Source organism: Carassius auratus, chromosome 10, assembly GCF_003368295.1.
Source record: "Carassius auratus strain Wakin chromosome 10, ASM336829v1, whole genome shotgun sequence".
NCBI lineage: Eukaryota > Metazoa > Chordata > Actinopteri > Cypriniformes > Cyprinidae > Carassius > Carassius auratus.
In genome coordinates, this window is record NC_039252.1 from 10743632 (window position 1) to 10763616 (window position 19985).

The 19985-nt window shown below is 35.7% G+C and overlaps 3 protein-coding genes across 4 annotated transcripts; all 3 read right to left on the reverse strand.

The window, feature by feature from the left end:
- Window positions 1-2682: 2682 nt before the first annotated feature.
- Window positions 2683-4930, reverse strand: fam89b (family with sequence similarity 89 member B). The gene is made up of 3 exons (XM_026273598.1): window positions 4836-4930; window positions 4144-4418; window positions 2683-3322 (listed from the first exon to the last, which is right to left on the reverse strand). The coding sequence occupies exons 2-3, from the start codon at window positions 4396-4398 to the stop codon at window positions 3053-3055; spliced, it is 525 nt and encodes a 174-aa protein (XP_026129383.1). The 5' UTR covers window positions 4399-4418; window positions 4836-4930; the 3' UTR covers window positions 2683-3052.
- Window positions 4931-11283: 6353 nt separating this feature from the next.
- On the reverse strand, window positions 11284-13519 carry znrd2 (zinc ribbon domain containing 2). 2 transcript variants are annotated; one of them, XM_026273600.1, is made up of 4 exons: window positions 13394-13519; window positions 12869-13020; window positions 12303-12387; window positions 11284-12220 (listed from the first exon to the last, which is right to left on the reverse strand). In XM_026273600.1, the coding sequence occupies exons 1-4, from the start codon at window positions 13407-13409 to the stop codon at window positions 11769-11771; spliced, it is 705 nt and encodes a 234-aa protein (XP_026129385.1). In that variant the 5' UTR covers window positions 13410-13519; the 3' UTR covers window positions 11284-11768. The 2 variants fall into 2 exon arrangements, with proteins under 2 accessions (XP_026129385.1, XP_026129384.1); XM_026273599.1 differs by having other exon boundaries at window positions 12869-13063; window positions 13394-13471.
- Window positions 13520-15062: 1543 nt separating this feature from the next.
- LOC113109475 (solute carrier family 35 member F4) lies at window positions 15063-19793 on the reverse strand. Its single transcript, XM_026273036.1, has 7 exons — window positions 19721-19793; window positions 19286-19598; window positions 17389-17605; window positions 17143-17268; window positions 16693-16885; window positions 16475-16564; window positions 15063-15310 (listed from the first exon to the last, which is right to left on the reverse strand). Exons 1-7 carry the CDS (start codon window positions 19791-19793, stop codon window positions 15063-15065), a joined length of 1260 nt encoding a protein of 419 aa, XP_026128821.1.
- Between the last annotated feature and the right edge of the window lie 192 nt (window positions 19794-19985).

The window sequence follows — 19985 nt, forward strand, 5'->3', positions numbered from 1 at the left end:
AAATACTATGCACCTTCAGAGCTTGGGTCCTGTGTTCAGTGCATTTATCAACATAATGTTCTGGAGCAGTAACGCGGGGCAGTCCAGTCCTTGATCACAGCGATTATTTTTAGTGGACATTGGCAAGGGGATTTTTCAAGTTACACAGGATCTATTTCAGATGGCTGAGAGCGAGGGATAAATGGACAGAAGCAGCTGGAGGGATGGATGGAGTGGTGCCACTTGTGTGGGTTATGGGGGAGTACAAACGTTTGGCTCAACTGATGACCTATAATCCAAATCGGTGACCCCTTAGTCATATTCCTCTAACCTCTTCCTGTCTGCTGTTGCCTCTTACCGCTAACCCCATTATAATCATATATAAAAAACATAATATAACGTATATTCAAATACATTAAATATAATTTTTTTTTTTGAAATAAAAATGCCCTTTGATGTTATATATTGTACCTCATAAGGCATTTCAGAAAAGCTCAGCAAAGGTGTTTATTGATGTGTGGAACTAACTAGCAGTGGTTTGTTTCAGGATTTGTTGAATACAGTTTGCAGTCTAATTTCAGGTGTGCAAATTGTTTATGTTAAACTTACAAACAGACTTAACTCGACTGGGAAACAGTGATTTGTGGTTATGACTATGAGTTTCCAAATAAGGCCCCTCCCTTCACTGGATATCACAGGCAGAGTTTGTATCCGGGTAAGACATGAGCTCACTTGTAATACATGCTTACTCACTAGGTGGATCAAGAAATGCCTCATCCTTATTAAAGACGTGCCACATCACCTCAGGGTACACAAAGCATAGAAAACAAGAGCCTCATTTATTACTGAAAAACATGATGATGAAGTACATATAATAACAAATCTTTCTTGAGCAGAAAATCTGCATTTTAGAATGATTTCTGAAGGATCATGCGACACTGAAGAGTGGAGTGAGTGTGTTGAAAATCAGCTTTTGCAGTCATAGGAATAAAAAATGTTTTTAAATACAGAAAAATACAAAAAATATTTAAAATTGTAATAATGTTTTACAATATTACTGTTTACACTGTATTTTAATCAAATTAATGCAGCCTTGGTGAGCAAAGGGACTTAAAAATATCTTACTCCAGACTTTTGAGTAGCAGGGTAATTCAGATCCAAAAAGGGTAAAAATCTTCCAAACCCTAATAAATTAACTTTAGAAAGATCGAAATGGATTTAAAAAATGTTTCGTTAAAAAAACACAGTAACGATATTATAATTTCTGCCATAATATTTATCAAAGGGCAGAAAATGCATATTTTTGTGTTATTTATATGTGACTGAAAAGATACATGACCTTTAGTTTGAGTTTACTTTTAATAGACATACCACATATCCAACAATATCTTGTACATCTGTGTTGTATTTATAGAGGCATGGGAGAGCTTGCTAGAGGAATGCCACATCCTTCACCACTTAATCACTCCATCATACCAAATATGTGCACTTTATCACATCGTAAGAAAGATAATCTCACTGAAGAAACAGTATGCAATGTGGAAAGTGCAGTGGGAGTGTTTCAGTGAGTCAAGGGCAAGGTTTTGACACGAGTGGTGCTCGTAGCATAATGACAAATGCTTAACTCTGAACGACTGCCCAGAGCTTTGTTTCCTGTACCTGCATAGACTCAAACAGAAGACCATTTAGTCAAGAGCACCAGACGGAAACATTTAATAACCGTCTGCTTTTCTTTGGAGGGCACACTCTGACAGCAGCTGCTGTGAGCATGAAGATCCTGACCTCCCCGAGCGTTTAGACACTGTGGTTCACTAACCTGCTCAACTTCAATAAAAAATGTCAGAGTTTCAATAAAGATTATGGTACAGTACTGTATATGACACTGAGTTAAACAATTAGTAAACCAATATATACATACAGACTTGATCAAATAATTTCAGCTGCGCAAGCATCTATCAGCTAGCAGAGAATTTAGTAAAAATCATATTAAATAGAATTAAACTAAACTTTAAATTGCTATAGTATGTTGCTATATATTAACTGCTCTAGACTTGTATATAAACTTGATAAAACCTAGAGCACAGTGTAATGACGGGCCATGCAGTCACTGTTGCTGTAATTATAGTGGTTATGGGAAGAGATTTTAGTAATGCCTGGCCTGTGTCTGAGCTCCTTCCTCCCCCCTCTCCCTAATGCAAAAGAAGCTAGCAGTATTACCTAATAAGCACAAGATATCTAGAACCATTTGTTTATACTTGTGCAGTAATGAGAGAGTGCTTCAGAAAGATTTGAGCAAGCCTCAGTCCAAACATTCAGATTTAGAATAACCGTTTTAATCAGATGGCATGCATCTGGTATGACTCAAAGATAAACATTAAAGGAGAAGAATCTAGAAATCTTCTTTCACGCTAAACGGTATCAAGATGATTAAGAGGGCAGATGTTTCCCGAAACAGTTGTTTTGTTTACTCCAATACTCCTAGCAAGCAACATGACAAAACATCCGTTGAAAAAGTTTAGAAAGGAAATGAGTGCCACCTAATGGCTGATTTGATCATATCTGCACTGGACAGTTGTTTTGAACATCTTTGAGACAACAAAATGTTAAATATTTTTATTTATTTTGTACAGAAAAGCACATTCTGCATTGTGTTTAACTTACTGATGAAAGACAGAGGTGGACAAAATAATATTGTATAATAAAATACAAGGTGATCGAGAAAATATAGCGATAAGTGACAATATACATCTGATGAATCTACATAATATAATGAAATTGTGACCACAAAAGAGAATACTGTGTAAGGCATGTCTTTTGTTTGATGTATTTACCATATGTAGAAAAACAACCTTGACCACACTGCTTCTGGTTACAACATCCTCTTCCTGTCAATCCTCATCCGGTCTTTATGACTTCACAAGCAGTGAAAAGGGAGTTTTTCATAGTTCCTTTGAAACAACCTTACAATCACCATTGTAATAGTATCCTACAAAAATAAAGGCCTTGTTTCATTTAGATGCTTACAGAATCTATACTGAGATCCATACTGCAGCTGAGAGAGCACATGCTTCAATTAAATGGGGATGTGGAAGGAGTCTTTGATCCACTGGTCTCGAGAGTTTTGAGTGGGCTGAGGAAGGGACAACAGCGTCTCCCCACTCTCTCTTTCATGTTCATCTTCATCTTCCTCCTCTTCATCTTCAGAATAACCATTTTCGGTGTTGAAGGAGCTCTCGCACAGGGAAGAAGAGATGTCCTGGAAAGCTCCTTTGTATTCCTGTATGGACTCATATAGAGACCACAACTGACACAGCAGTGACATGTCTAACTGTCGAAGTCCAACCTGCCAAAGACAAGAACATGAGCTATGCTGGATTTCAAATATATAATGTAATGATCAACACACACACACACACACACACACACACACACACACACACATATATATATATATATATATATATATATATATATGTATGTGTATATATAATAATATATATATATATATATATATATATATATATATATATATATATATATATATATATATATATATAATGTATATATTATTACACACACACACACACATATATATATATATATATATATATATATATATATATATTTTTTTTTTAACTGAATGTTTTATTTATTTTAAATAAAACGGTCAGTGAAACAGTTATTGAAAAAATTTATCAAATTGTTTTAATATATTCAACTATTCAAAATGCAGTTAAAATGTCAGTAAAGAAGTGCTTTGACACAAAATATTATTTTACATGTTTTTAAGGTCTGATTTAAATGTTGAGGTCATATTAATTTATATTTTTTGTTTGTTTGTTCAGCTCAAGTCAAAATGCCTATGGTGTACCTGACCATATATATATATATATATATATATATATAATATCAATTTTAGGCTATTACGTTTTCGTGTTTTATTAAGGTCAAAAGAAGTGACTCTAAAATATATATATATTCATAAAGAATATTTAGGCTACATTGAAAAATGTAGAATACAAATGCAAATACAAAGCATACCGGGGGAGATATTTTACATGCACTTTTATCACTTCTGACACGTATTCGTCATTGATCCATAACTAGTTGCCCATTTTGCACAAACGGAGCGCAGGTCCGAGTCAGGCGTGGTCCCGGACTCACCATCTCTTTGCGCAGCACGGCCAGCGCTGCGTCAAGGCTCGCTGGTTTACTGCGGTCAGGACAGTCGCTCACTCTGGACTTGCTGATGTCCGCCTGGATGCGCGTCCTCTTGCTGTAGACCTTCTCGATGTCCCTCCAGGATCCTCCGCTCGAGTTCAGGATACCGCTCAGTCCTTTAGGTAACGGAGGCAAGCCTTCAATAGAGCAGACGCTTCCAGCCGGACAGTCCGCTGGACTGGACTGAAACCCGTTCATTTCCGATTCCACTGTTTTCGCTTTTAAAATTAAAACCTGGTTTTAATATTTTCTATGCCCGGTGTCGTTATTTTGTTCATTTATTTTTACCACCATGAAAAATATCCAACTGAGATGAAATACAGTATCTTTCTTTTAAAAAAATGATACGAAAGGTGAGCGCGCACGAATGACCTTAAACTGCAACTGTCACGTTCAAAAACTAATTTCCGGAAGCGATATTCTATGCGCTATCCTTCATATACAAGTTAACCACTAGTTTACACTGACTGTAACTAGTAGCTCGTTTACAAGGTAACAGAAAATTATTTCGCTCTAATAAACTCTTTGACAATCTCTGTTCTTCGTGAGGTACTTGATTTCACGCTCTTCCTTATGTGCATTTCGTGGTAAAGCAGTGTATAAATCTAATCCGGTATATAAAAACAAATTCCTACCCTTAGATATAAGCAAAAACTGGACAGGAGACCAAGGAGCCCAGCTTTTGTTTTCGTTTAACGTTTTCTTTTGTCTTGTACAGCTAAACCTCGCCCACTGCTTCTCTCCGCCCAGAGCAGTATGTTTCTACCGAAGCGAGGCGCTGTTTCTCATTTACAGCAGCATAAACTGATCGTCTTCTTTCTTTCTGTGTAGTTTCCTGACTCTCGAGGACTTTTCAGGTGCTTCATCTGAGCCTCAGCTTTGCTTTGGGAGAAATTTTTTTTAATAATCTTAGGGGTCACGGAATGAGTAATTGCATTTAAAGATGATAGTATAAAGGTGTGGAAAAATGCAAGGTCTAAAGACACTAAACACTACTTAGATTTACAGGTGCATCTCATAAAATTAGAATATCAGGGAAAAGTCTTTTATTTTTTTTAAATTAAAAAAATAAAAAATATCTAACTTTCTTATATTTTAGATTCATTGCACACAAACGGAATAGTTTTTGGTTTTTATTCTGATGGTTGACTTACAGCTTAGGAAAAGAAACAATTAACACCAGCAGACTATGGAAAGCCTTTTTGACATTTATTCTTTAAGCTGTACTAGTATCTTTTTCCAAGTTACTAGTACTTATTTTTTAGATACTAGTATCTTTTCCATTAAGTACTAGTACTTATTCATTAGGTACTAGTGCTTATTCTTTCGGTACTAGTGCTTATTCTTTAGGCACTAGTGTCTTTTGTAAAGTTACTAGTACTTAATCATTAGATACTAGTGCTTAATCATGAGATACTAGTACTTATTCATTATATACTAGTGCTTATTTATTAGGTACTAGTACTTATTCATTAGATACTAGTACTTATTTATTAGGTACTAGTATTTATTAATTAGATACTAGTACTTATTGATTAAATACTAGTACCTATTTATTAGATACTAGTATTTATTTATTAGGCACTAGTACTTATCCATTAGATACTAGTACTTAATTCAATAGTGACTAGTAACTTTTATATTGTTACTAGTAACAAATTTAAATTTTTTGCTATTGACTTCTATGGGGATCTGTCATTGAGATATCAACTATTTAGTTTTGACTAGTATGTATTCCACTAGCGACTAGTACTTAATTTTTATGTACTAGTAGTTATTCATTAGGTACCAGTGTGTATTTTTTAGATACTAGTACTCATTCATTAGATACTAGTACTTATTAAATAGACACTAGTACTTATTCATTAGATACTAGTACTTATTAGTAGATACTAGTTCTTATCAATTAGATACTAGTACTTATTTTTTAGATACTAGTACTTATTAATTAGGTACTAGTGCTTATTTATTAAAAACTAGTTCTCATTCATTAGATACTAGTACCTATTAAATAGATACTAGTACTTATTTAATAGATACTAGTACACATTTATTAGATACTAGTACTTATTCTAAATGTTACTAGTATGATTTTTTATTTTACTAGTAATTTTTTTTGTTGAACTCTACTGTAGCCATTTGGACTAGTCATAACATAAGACGAGTGAAAAGGCAGATCTGACTAGTAAGATAAGAATAGTTACTAGTAGTGATTAAAAAAGGTACTAGTGTCTAAAGAATAAGAACTAGTACCTAATGAATAACTACTAGTATCTATTAAATAAGAACTAGTATCTAATGAATAAGTACCAGTATCTAAAACATAAGTACTAGTATCTAATGAATACTTACTAGTAATATTTAAATATATACTAGATACAATTGCAATAATTACTAGTCAGAAATTAAAAGATGATATCAAAAACAGAATAACTCAGAGTCCCTGTTCGTTTGGAGATATCTTCAACCTCATTAAGAACTAGTAAGAATGCATTTGGAGATATCTTCATTTAAACAGATCATTACATAAACATGAGTACCTCTCCACCGTCCAATCAGAGTCCACATGGTAATACAACACGCAGAATAAATTTGCATTAGGATTGCGTTTTAAACTTTATTCTCATAAAAATACGCGCGATGGTTTGAAGAGCAGAGATAAAAGCATGTATTGTCACAGTAATTGTTTATTTTCATCAAGTTTCATCAGTAAAACGTCTGAATGTTATTCAGCTACATCTACAGCGAAAGCTGAGTTTCCTGGAACTTCATCAGTGAGTCTCGTTTGTAGAGTTTCTGCGCGAGGGCGCCCTCCGGCGACGAGTATGAATTAAAAATAAATTCATTGAGTACTCATTATTGCTTGCAAAATCCTAATTTGAGTAAAAATAGCTAAAATAATTAAGAACTTTGAGGTAAAAAATTGCAATTCCTTACGTTCTACTATAGAAGTGTGCATTTTTTTGCAGCTATATTTATATTTAGTCTTGTATAGCAGTTTTGTATATTATAGTGAAATAGTGTTATTACAAAAGTAATGTTCCTTATTTTGTTTAGTGTTTTTTATTTAGAATTAATAACCATAACCATTATTAGTTTTATTGATATATATATATATATATATATATATATATATATATATATATATATATATATATATATTTACTAAAAAATAAAAAACATTGGGCAAAATTGTGCAGTCCTTCAAGTACAGCAAACCTGGTGTTTTATTATTATAATTTTTTATTAATACCTTTTGGCCTTCTTTTCAAATAAAGAAAATGTTTGTCTGAAAACCACAAGGTTTGGATTTTGTCACGCTGTCTAGTCTCTGTTTCCCTGGGTGTCCACTAGTGGGCTCACTTCCCCTTAGGCACTTCACCGTAGGCACTAGAATTCCTCTAGTCTGGTCCTGTCTTCACAGTAATTGCACTCCACGAATCGTCACATATTTTGTGTGCCCTGTACAGAATATTAATGTAAAAACATTCAGTGTCTGCAGCACCAGTGCTACAGTCATGCCCAAAAATATGGACAGCTTTGGTATATATGATGATAAAGAAGGCTGTGAAAATTAATCTGCATTGTTAATCCTTTTGATCTTTTATCAAAAAAATGGTGTGTCTTCTCTTCAGTTCACTCCTCTCATTTCCTGTAGGGTTCAGGTCAGAGGACTGGAAAAGGCTATAGCAGAAGCTTGGTTTTGTGCTCAGTGACCCATTATTGTATTGTTTTTGAGGTTTGTGTTTGATTGTGATCTAAACATGGTCATTATAAGATTTCTAACAGAGTCAGTCACTTTTTGGTTTTTTATCTGTTGGTATTTGATATAATCAAAGATGCCATGTATCTAAAACAAGATGTCCAGGACCTCCAGCAGAAATATAGGCCCATAACATCAAAAATAGAGCAGTATATTTCATTGTACATATGGTTTACTTTTTATCTCTGTGTTCACCAAACCCATCTTGAGTGTTTGCTGCTAAAAAACTATTTTTTTAGTTTCATCTGACCATAGAAGCCAGTCCCATCTGAAGTTCCAGTCATGTCTGATAAATTAATATGCTTTAGTTTGTTTTTGGATGAGCTAGGATAATTTTTATTGTAACCATCCCAAACAACATGTGGTGATGTAGGTGCTGTTTGACAATTTTTTTTAAAGGTTTTCTGAGCCCGAGACTCAACTATTTTCTGCAATAACAGCTGTGATCCCTGGAGAGTCTTTAGCCACTCAAACTGACCTCCTCACCATGCATTAGGATGATAAAGACACACATCCTCTTCCAGGCAGTTTTGTAACATTTTCTGTTGATTGGAAATTCTTAATTATTGCCCTGATGTTGGAAATGGGGATTTTCACTGCTCTAGCTCATTTGTTAGTCACATCTTGCAGTCACTTTCTAATTTGTGAAGCTCAATCATCTTTGCTGCACATCAGAAATATATTCTTTGGTTTTTCTCATTGTGATGGATGATTAAGGGCATTTGGGCTTTGTTTTCCCTCTTCTTTATATTTATGTGAAACAGGAAGCAATGGCTGGATAATTTCATGTTCATAATCCCTCTAGAGTGCTCAAAATTGTGAATATGAATGGGAATATACTTTAGAGTAATTTTACTCATAAGAATTTCTAAGGGTGTTCTTAATTGTGGCCAATGTGTATTGTAGAAAAACATTTATATCATAATGATATTTTCCCCATTTTAAATTATTATTATCCAAATAAAGGTTCGATTTTGGTAAATTTTTAAAATAAAAGATCAAAAAGATTAACAATGCAGATTAATTTTCACAGGCTTCTTTGATCATGTTTACCAAGGGGTCTAAAAAAAATTAACATACAGCTTGTGTATGTTATTTATTGTTTTTACTGGAGGAAAAATAGGAAAATAACACCTAATACAATTGGTGTCGAATCTACATCCTGCCAGCAGAGGTCACTCAAAGACCATTAAATACATTAGGCTACTATATTTATGAAATTACAGTTAAAAAACTGACAAAATACGTTTTCAATGTGCTTGTGTAAAAAAAATAATTGTTTCTTTTCTATTTGGTTTTCTAAAAAAAAGTACATCCATCTCCTTGTTTCTGTTTCCTGATTAATCTCTCTCCTATATGTTGTTGGCTCATTAATATTCAACATACAATTTCCATACTGGGCAGAAATGCAAATTTAAAAAGTACTAGTATCTATTAAGTTCAGGATATCTCTGGTCTAAAAAGTCACTAGTAACTAAAAAATAAGTACTAGTTCTATTTTTTGTTAACACGGGTAGTTTAATTAAATACTAGTCACTACAGGAATAAGTACTAGTATCTAATGATTAAGTACTAGTATCTAATGAATAAGTACTGGTAACTTTACAAAAGACACTAGTACCTAGAGAATAAGCACTAGTACCTAAAGAATAAGCACTAGTAGTTAACGAATAAGCACTAGTACCTAATGAATAAGTACTAGTACTTAATGGAAAAGATACTAGTGTCTAAAAAATGAGCACTAGTAACATGAAAAAAAGATACTAGTACAGCTTTTAGAATAAATGTTAAAAAGGCTTTCCATAGCAGACATCACGGCACCCAAATCATCACTGAGTTCAGAAACTTCACACTGGACTTCAAGCAGCTTGGATTCTGTGCCTCTCCACTCTTCCTCCAGACTTTTACCAAGACGATTACCAAATAAAATGCTAAATTTACTTTCATCTGAAAAGAGGATTGCGAACCACTGAGTAACAGTCCAGTTCTTTTTCTCCTTACCCCAGGTAAAATGCTTCTGACGTTTTTTTTTTTTCTGGTTCAGGAGTGGCTTAGTTCTAGGAATGTGACAGATGTAGCCCTTTTGCTGAAGATGTATGAGTATGGACTCTTGATGCGTTGACTCCGGCTTCAGTCCACCTCCTTGTAAAGCTCTCCCAAGTTTTTGAATATATTTTGATATAGCACTCTGTGATCAGCTAGCTCTTTCAGCAATGAGGGTGTTGATGATTGTCTTAATGATTAGGGTGTTGAACTAATCAAGCTCAAAATGGAGTATTCCAATTTTTTGAGATATTGAGTTTGGAATTCAGTCGTAACAATCAGAATTACATTAAAAAAAAACTTTGCGTGCGCTTCAGTTTGTGTGCAATGAATCTAGAATATAAGTTAGCTTTTAATTTAAATTACAAAAAAATAAAGATCTTTACCATGATACTCACATTTTTTTAGATGCACCTGTAAATACCCAATTCTGATAAGAAAAGTCTAAATTGTGAGACCTCAACCTGCACTTTCAAGACAAAAGTCTGAATTGTGAGATAAAAAGTAGCAATTAAATATTTTTTTTCATTCTGTGGCAGAAAAAAAGGGAATTGGCAGCCACCACAATATCAAAACTGAACGGCAAAAATAGATTTTCCAAAAGGTTTTGACTTGAATAAACATGAACTCTGCACATTTCAAAATCCAAAACCAGAGCAGGTTTTTTTTTAAATCGCTGTATTTCAGGAGGAAACCAACTGTATTTAGAAAATGTTTAATTTCATTTAATCTTTCATGTAATGCTTGATAAGGCAGCGCTTGTGAGCTCAGCGCCGTTACCGGAGAAACCTCTACCTCTCCCGCTCTTAAAGCATGTCCTGCTAGCTGAAAATTAATTTGCATTTATATATATATATATATATATATATATATATGGGGGCGGGGGAGTGCCACCACAAATAGAGTGTAAGGCTGTGGGAAACACTGGGATGCAAACTGAAAAATTAAAAGTGAAAAAGTCTAAATTACGAGACATAAACTAAGAATTTAGAGGAAAAAAAGACTGAACTGTGAGATATCAACTCAGTTACCTTTTTTCCTGTAAAGCAAACATGCCACGAAACACACTGCCGTGTAATGGAAAGGTTTCTCAATGCATAAAAGTTTCTCTGTGATAGAACACATTGTGCATTTAAAAATGTGATATATGGGAATTGGAATGTGGGAGAAAAGCATTCCACTGCAAAAACAAGGAAAAACATGTAAAACTGTAAAATGGAACAAAAAAATCCTAGATGTCGGGCAGTGTAATAAAAATATGCAAGGTCTAGAAATACTTTCAAGTTGAACTTTTTTTTTACTTCGCTGAAAAAGCAATAGGAAAGCAGTGCAGTGAAATGCAAAATGCATTCTGTTTGAATGGCCCCTAACCAGACCAATGCTGTTATTTGTAACCAAAACAACACTAATAGCACCCAAATGATTCTGTTGCAGCTTTGAAACAATTCACTCTACCACTGTAATTGATCTAACATTGTCACAACACTTAAGTTGGTGCTTTCATAAAATTTGGATTTTCAACCGATCATGAGTTCATAAAGCAACGGGAAAAAAGTTAAACAAATCAAGTAAAAAGAAACCAGCCTTTGCAGCTCAAGCAATGTATTTCAACACACGACACAGTCACATTCTGCGCTGCATTAGAACAAACATAAACACAACCGAAACACGCCGTTGAGTATATTACTGTATATATGTATTAGTGCTGTTTGTACTTCCTTATGTGTGTGTGTGCTGTTACAACTCCATCTGTGCTTCAGTCTTATGAGAGCTGCAGTTCTTTCAAGCTGCGCAGGGATTCGGCACAGCCTCGGATCAGACTGCAGAGCTGGATGCTGGCCTCCACTGACCCCGAGTGCTGGAGCTCCTGTGTGGCCCATCTGAGTTTATGAAGCACTGCCTCCTCTGCACTTGACAAGGCTGGGTGGTGGTGGAGGGCGTTGCCCACGGCCCCTGAAGGAGGTGCAGTCTGGGGAGCAGGGGTGGCTGGTGGCAGGAAGTTGGAGCTGGTGGTTGGGACAGAAAGAGGAGTGGGCTGTATGGCGGGAGGGGGACCTCTCAGTCCAGACGCGGCCCCCTCGCAGTGCTCCGGCCGGGGCTGGCCCGTGATGGAGAGAGGGGGTTCGCTGGATGAGGCTCCATGAGATTCAGGGAGAGGCTGAGTCGCAAGCTGACGCTCTCGTACCTGTGACAAAGCTGCCTGGGCATTTAAAGCTGAAAGAGAAATCGAACAAGTCAACAGAGATACACAAGACTGTACATTCATAAATAATTCAAAGGCTGAATTTAAACATACCTGGGTTGTCCTTGTCAATATCGGAGTCCAGCTCTTGACAAGCAACACAGTAATATTTCTTCTGTTTATCTTGCAGCAGAATTGTCTGCAAATATATAGGGCATTTCTTACCTTATACATGCTTCAATCAATAATAAATCTAAGTTAAAAACTAATTATTATAATTCCAGTGGGTCCATAAACCGAAAATCCTTTTTTGTTGCTTTTCCCCCCCATTAGAAATTACAAATACTGCATACTTGTTTTTTCTTAATCCCATCAGTATGGAAAACACTTGTGCTGCTTAACAATTTTGTGGAAACTGTGACTTCTTCAGGATTCTTTGATGAATAGAAAGCTCATTTATATAAAACACTATACTATGTCATGTTTGTTCAGCTTAATGGATCCTTTTCAAAAAAAAAAAATAAATAAATAAAAATCTTCCTGACTCGGTTTTGAAAGGCACTGAAAGTATATATCTATATATTACAATTTACTGAAATGCTCTTGCAGGGAACGTTACTCTGAGTCCTTTTCTGAAGTCACGGATGAATGAATGAATGTAACACGTGTTTCTCTCTCACCCCACACAGCTCACAGCAGTCCCCCAGCATCTTGTAGCCCTTCAGCAGATAGTCTCCCATCAGCTTGCTGATCTTGTCCTGCCGCTCCCGGCGAGCTTGGATCACCTTCATCTCGGCCTCGGAGGGAGGCTCCCACTCAAAGTCCTCATCATCTAGATTCAGCAGAGCACAGAGATTCCTCATGTGTCTGACTCACTGATCACAAACAACCAGCTAGCATCTGTATATGGAGCTTTCAGACAGTTATACGACCTTAGGTTGTCACTAATTGTCAGTTATTCTAAAAAGATTGTGAAGAGTTAGATATTATGAATGAAATAAAGCCACACGGCCTTACAGACAGACAGACACCGAAGCGCTAACGTTAAGCTGCTAACGTTAGCCTTGAAGAGGTTATTGGGTTATTTTAGCGCGGATGCAGGTGCACTACTTTAGCACGACGGAACTAAATTAATGAAAGTTAGATTAATGAAAGATAAAAATAGGAAACTCGGGAGCAGAATACGAAGTTTATTCACAATTTACCTGCATTTAGGGCCATGCTTTCCTCAGCCGCCTCACAACACAGATAACGTTTCCTGCTCGAAACTTCAACGGTGAAATGCACAAGGTGCTGTGAAAACGGACTGGCGCCATCTAGCGAACTGAATGTGGGACCTGCCGTCTTCTTTTTTTAGCGAAGTTTCTGGTGCTCACCTTTCTTTTACTGTCTATGGTGCACACAAAGGCTTTATTTATTTGATAAAAAATACAGAAAAAATGTTATTTTGTGAAATATTACTGCAACTTATAAAAACTGTTTATATTTTAATATACTTTAAAATATCATCTTATTTTTCTGATGCATCATTACTCCAGTCTTCAGTGTCATTGTGTTGGAAGCAGTGGTGCCACTTCATGTTTTTTTGGAACCTGTGAAACTTTTTTCTTTTATTAATATATATATATATATATATTCAAAATGTAAATCTTGTGTTACATACACTACCATTCAAAAGTTTGGAGTCAGTGAAAATTTATCTTTCTTTTTTTGAAAGTAATAAATACTTTATTCAGCAAGGATGTGTGAAATTTATCAAAAGTGATGAGATGAGAGATTTTAATTTTAAATAAATGCTGTTCTTTTTTTATTCATAAAAGAATACAGAAAAAAGTATCAGTTTCCAAACAAAACAAAACAAAAAACAAAAATGAAGCCACACAACTGTTCCATGCATTGATAATAAATCAGCATATTAGAATGATTTATGAAGGATCAGTCAGTGACACTGAAGACTGGAGTAATGATGCTGAAAATTCAGCTTTAGTCACAGAAATAAAGAATATTTTAAAGTATATCAAAACAGAAAACCAATATTAGAAATGTAATAATATCTCACAATATTACATTTTTGTATTTTTGATCAAAATATTACAGCCTTGATGAGCACAAGAGACTACATTAAAAAAATAAAAAATCTTACTGATCCCACTTTTAAACGGCAGTGTGTTACATAAAAACCATAGGACTTCTACAACAATGTCTTTTATGTTTGTTTGGCCATAATGCACACCATTAAAGAGCATATCAGCACAAAGACTTCATACCAAAAGTCAAGAATGTTAGAGGAGGGCTATTCATTATTAATTATTTAGAAAATTCATTATTGAGTTGACCGTGCACTCCTCTGTATACCAAAGTATTCCAGAGTCAAATACCATCCGATCTGACAGCTAAAGCTTGTCAAAAACTGGGTCATGCCACAGGACAATGATCCTTAGCACACCAGCAAATCTACATCAGAAGGGCTGAAAAGAAAAGAATCAAGGCATTGCAACAGCCAAGACAAAAGTCCAGAGCTCATCCTGACTGAAATGCTGTGGTGAGAGCTGTGCACAAACACATGCCTACAAACATCAATAAACTTTAAAAACGTTGTACAGATGAGTGGGCAAAAATTTCTGCAGAACAATGTTAAAGACTGATATATTCATACAGAAAATAATTACTTCAAATCATTGCTGCTAAACAGGCAATTGAATCAGTGGGTGTCCTCACACATTGCTATTACATCTTGCCTTTATTTTTCTTAAATACGTATTTACATTTTAAACAACATCAAAACTGAACTACAATGTGAGTAATTAGATTTACACAGACACAAAAGATTTTATGATGTTATCACACCAATACTTAAATCAGAATCTAGTCTGCTCAGCTGAGTGTCATTACAGCTGGTTTGGGTTTTGCTCTTGCAATCCCAGCAGTGTCCATTACAGTCTCCTCTCCAACTACACTGTCCTCTCGCCAGTTTCCACGCCACAGTGTGCTGAGCCAGTGCAAAGTGCTGTCGTCCCAGTTTTCTGGAAGCTGCAGCATGAGATACCCTGCTGAGATGATGCCGGCTGCCGCTGCTCGCACATGGCTCATTTGCAGAGTTTCAGTCACAAATGCATCTACAGCTTGTGAGTGACAAAAAGAGAGCGATAGACTTGGCAAATCTCAAAGAGAAAAAATTAAATACTACACATCTGATGCTTAATCACATCCAGAGTGCTGCAGGGATGACATATTTTTGCAGGCCAAAACCGGAAATGAAAATGTTTCCACTTCCTGAAGTCAGTGGGTTTCTTGAATGATTTTTTTTTTCACGTTTCATTTTACAACATAAAATATCTTAGTTATAGCTCTTTATGATTTTTCAAGTAAAGTCAGGTAAGTCACCTTTATTTCAGGAATATATCAGAATCAGTTATGGAAAATCAACCATGGAGGCGGTTCAGATTCTGCTCTAAAGCAAGTCAATAGTGTCAATATTTAGATCAAGTCAGTTCAGTGTTTGTTCAGTTCAGAAAGGGCATGTATGTGTGTCTACTTCTCTCAGTTTATTAAGCATAATCATATGTGATATTTTCCTGTTGGCTATTTTTCTATTTATATTGTAATTTGCGTTATCTTGCATTGGTAAAAAAAAAGCCTTTCATGTTTGTGGTCGACAGATTTTGGGAGTTAAATACCCCAATCAGACCTTTTATTATCTTGTAAAAGGTGGTTACTAAGTGTTTAAATAGGACTCCAGAGGTTGTCAGGGACAATAAATATCATCACACTAAAAGGAAAACTCATCTACTCCCTAGTCAACTTTTATAGCCAATGTTTATATTTGGGCTTTTGCAAACTGTTCAAACACAAACTTTCAGAGAAAATGTTTTTTAAATAAATACTGAAAGAGTTGTTAAAGTCATGCCTACATTATAGATTACAATTAACATTTAGCTGTTTAAATTATATTAAGTCTTAAAGCTTTAACTAAAATAATTAAGGACGTGGTCACTTGAGTGACAGGTGGATTACTGCTGCTGATGCCTGCCGTCAAGCTTGGTGGGCGTGGCTTCAGCAACCAGCTCAAGCCTTTTTGCCCATTTTTAATGAGATGGCCGCCTCCACCTCCGCCTCCGCCTCATTTGAGCTTCAAAAATGCCCTTCAGAAAACTACGGGTGACGTCACGGACACTACATCAATGTTTTTATAAAGTCTTTGGTTTTTGACCTACAAAAAAACTCTATTGCATATGTCTGTGAAGCTTCAAGTTTATTTGACAGCTTATGTATAATCAAATACATACCTGCACTAGCTGGGATGGTCAAGAGAATTCCCAATGAAATTAATCTGGGGTACGTGAATATTTCTCCCAGATTTACCAGCAAATTGAAAACTTAGGAGAAAACAGTAAAGGAAAAATGTATAAAATTGCCTATATTTTTTATATATGGCAAAAGTAATTTTTAACATTGTACAATCATTATAACTTCATGTGTAGTGGAAAACAAAAGCATAAATTACCAAGCAGTAGAGTAGCCATGACACAGAGTTTATCCCAAGGGATGTGCTGAGAGGGAGGCCAGTATTCCACATGTGTGAAATACAGCAATACACAAACCCAGGAGTGGAGGACAAAACTACACAGACCCACACAAGACAGCAACACACTGGCAGCGCCTGGTTGGACACTTCCTGCATGCTTCCTGAAAAGCACCTGAGACAAGCAAACATCAATTATTACCATAAAACTGCAGAATATACACTTATACACTCTTTCTCGAGGTTTGTAGTGGACACACGTACATTAGTAGACACCGAGAATTGATGGCGAATCAGTTAAACGGTTATAGTAATTGTACAACTTGACAAGGTCATTGAATGAATCATTATACAAAGCTGAATGAATCTTTGGAGTGAACTGTTTCAAAAGAATCACTGGGATGAATTCATATCCTCACCACTGGTGCTGACCTTGAATAAAGCAGAAGCTGAAGCTGAACCAACTCCCAGTGCCACTCCTGTGATTGAATCACTATGGAAACCATCCCCATAGGCCAACATAACAATGCCAGTGATGGATAGGATGGCAGCCACTATCTAAATACAGAGTAGACATATACGAAACAAACAATTTTCTTTTTTTTTAAGGTTACTTCAAAGCTGGTGATGGAACAAGCAATAATAAAATCACTGACACAACACTATTTGATTGCTCACCCTGACACCCATGAAGCGGTCCTTGAGTCCAATCCATGAAAGGAGGAAAACAAAAGCCTGGTTGCAGCAGAGGACGGCACTTACATCCACTTTGGAGATGCGGCAAAGCGCCAACAAGTACAGATAACCAGATAAACTCCATAGCACAGAGAATGGAGCGGCTCCTTTCAGAACAATCCTTACAGTCAGCTCTTCACCCAGGAACAGACTGCACTTTCTGCGATTCAGAAGAGGATCAAAATAACACAACTATGTCTTCTCTCTATCAGAGGGTTTGTAAGACCTAATTCAAAAGCAAGTGCAAGTTGTCAAATATGTTTTAAAAGAATAAAGTTCTTATGTTTTAAAATGTATTACTTAAAATATTTATTTGTCAAAACAATGTCTTTCTATTGGGACATGTTGTCACAAAAGCGTAAATATATCCTAAACTTTATATTATTAATTGAATGTCAAATGTGCATGAATCTAAAATATGTACATGTTATACAGGTATACATATTTCTATTATTTGCATTATTGCTGTAAAATTATCATTTGTCTATAACAATCAGAAATATATGCTAACAGATCAATAAAGAATCTTTTTTTTATATTTGACACATTGATAATTTAAAGGGGTCATTGGGTGCCCATTTTCCACAAGTTGATATGATTCTTTAGGGTCTTAATGAAAAGTCTAAAGTATCTTAGTTTGCCAAAAATTTCTCAATGGTAGTGTAAAAAAACATTTTTTTTTTTACCCTGTCAAAAATAACTCTTTTCAAAGCAAGCATTTTCCTTTAAATGTTAATGATCTCTGCTGACTCTGCCCCTCTCTTCCTAGCCGCTCTCAGAGAGTTTACTTCAGCCACATTCATCATGAAACTAGCTAATTAGCACATTATTAGGAAAGCATTTTGCATAGATTCATTAAAAAGCCTAATACTAAATTCTTCTGGTAGAAACTGGATTACGAATGATATGTGTGAAGATAAATAGATTTAGGTAGATCAGGGGCACATTCCCTTCAGGTAAGACACCAGTCCAGTCTGTGTTGAAACTCCACTGTCAATCAAACTATTGTGGGGGCCAAGGCGGTCCTCAATTTGAGAAAGGGGTAAAGATTTTAGTGGACAAAGAAAATGTTTGGGTGAATTTGTATCATTATTGGTGGTTGTGTACACACACTTCCAACATACATTTTAGTTCAAACAACTCGTAAAAGTGTATGTAGCATCTGATGACCCCTTTAAGGAATTATTTTGTTGCATGTGAACATTCTGCAAAATAAACCAATATCTGCGGATCTTTAACTGGTAAAGATGAATGCATGCAGTTTTAGTTGGCTACTTTATAAATAGAAAACTCTAAACCCCAAGTGTAAAATACAGCTTAGTCAGGATTCTGTGCATGCACACTACAATTTATTATAAAGCTGCAGCCTACCTCAGCTGATATTGCTGAAGGTTTTGCAGCCAGTGTCAGTGATGACATTGCACTGATAATACGCTGCTGGCCATGCATTCATTCATTAATGAAAAGCTGTCATTTGTTTAGCTTTAGAAACTGAGAGGATTAGAAACTGAAAGCAGCTTGCACTAAACAGCTTAAATTAAAATAAGGTTTATATACAATAATGATTATTTAGACTTAACTTGCTTTAATTGCTTCTGCACTTTTAATAATGCATGAAAGATGTGGGGGGTTGGAGTGCAAAACATGCATCCCAACATGAGCAAGTCATTCAGATATGCATGCTTAAAAATAAAAGTTTCAAAATGGTGTTTTAACAGTACAATGCCCAGTGTAAAGTTTCAGTTAGTAAAAAATATTAATGGAACCATCCAATAAAGAACCTTTTTTTAATGAGTGTATATAAAATACAATCATATATTTAAAAATGTTTTCTTCTAACCTGAACTCCATGCATGGCAACTGCTTCTGTTTCTCCATGAGAAGATGACACAGATAATAGAGTGGAAAAAAGAGAATGTTCCAGATGCTACAAAACCAAACGATGAAGAATGGGGCGGGATGTCTTATCAGAGTCTCTTTAGCACTATTGGTACCCCAGGCCCAGGAAACAGCTACACAAGCCCCTAAAATGAGCCCACATGCCACCCTCTGTATGGCTCGGAATGGACATCGAGTGCAACAGCGTTTAGATGGTCTTTTTGCATCAGATTCATCCTGAACTAAAGTCTGCTCCTGAGGATCCTTCTCACTTGCTAAGAAGAACAAAGACAATACATTTAAAGAATTACAAGTGCCTTTCCGTCATACTTCTGCAATCGCAGATTTCCAGACCAAAAGCACCAACAGATTTTATGAAAAAGCTGAAAAATATTACCTGGTGTGGGCAGGTGAAGTGTGACAGGTTGGGGTCCGGAGGAAGGAGATATCTTGGCCGAGAATTTGTTCATTGCTCGTTGTGCTCTCTTTAAAAAAAAAAAACGAACCCTTAGGTCAAGGTTTTGAGTCTCTGAATGAGCTCGGACTCTAATACCAGTAATATGCTTTAAGTAAACACACATGTTAAGTGCAGATTACTGCAGATCCACCTGTGATTAAAAATCTCAGGTTTAACAGCTTACAGTCTCACTTGCTAAATGATT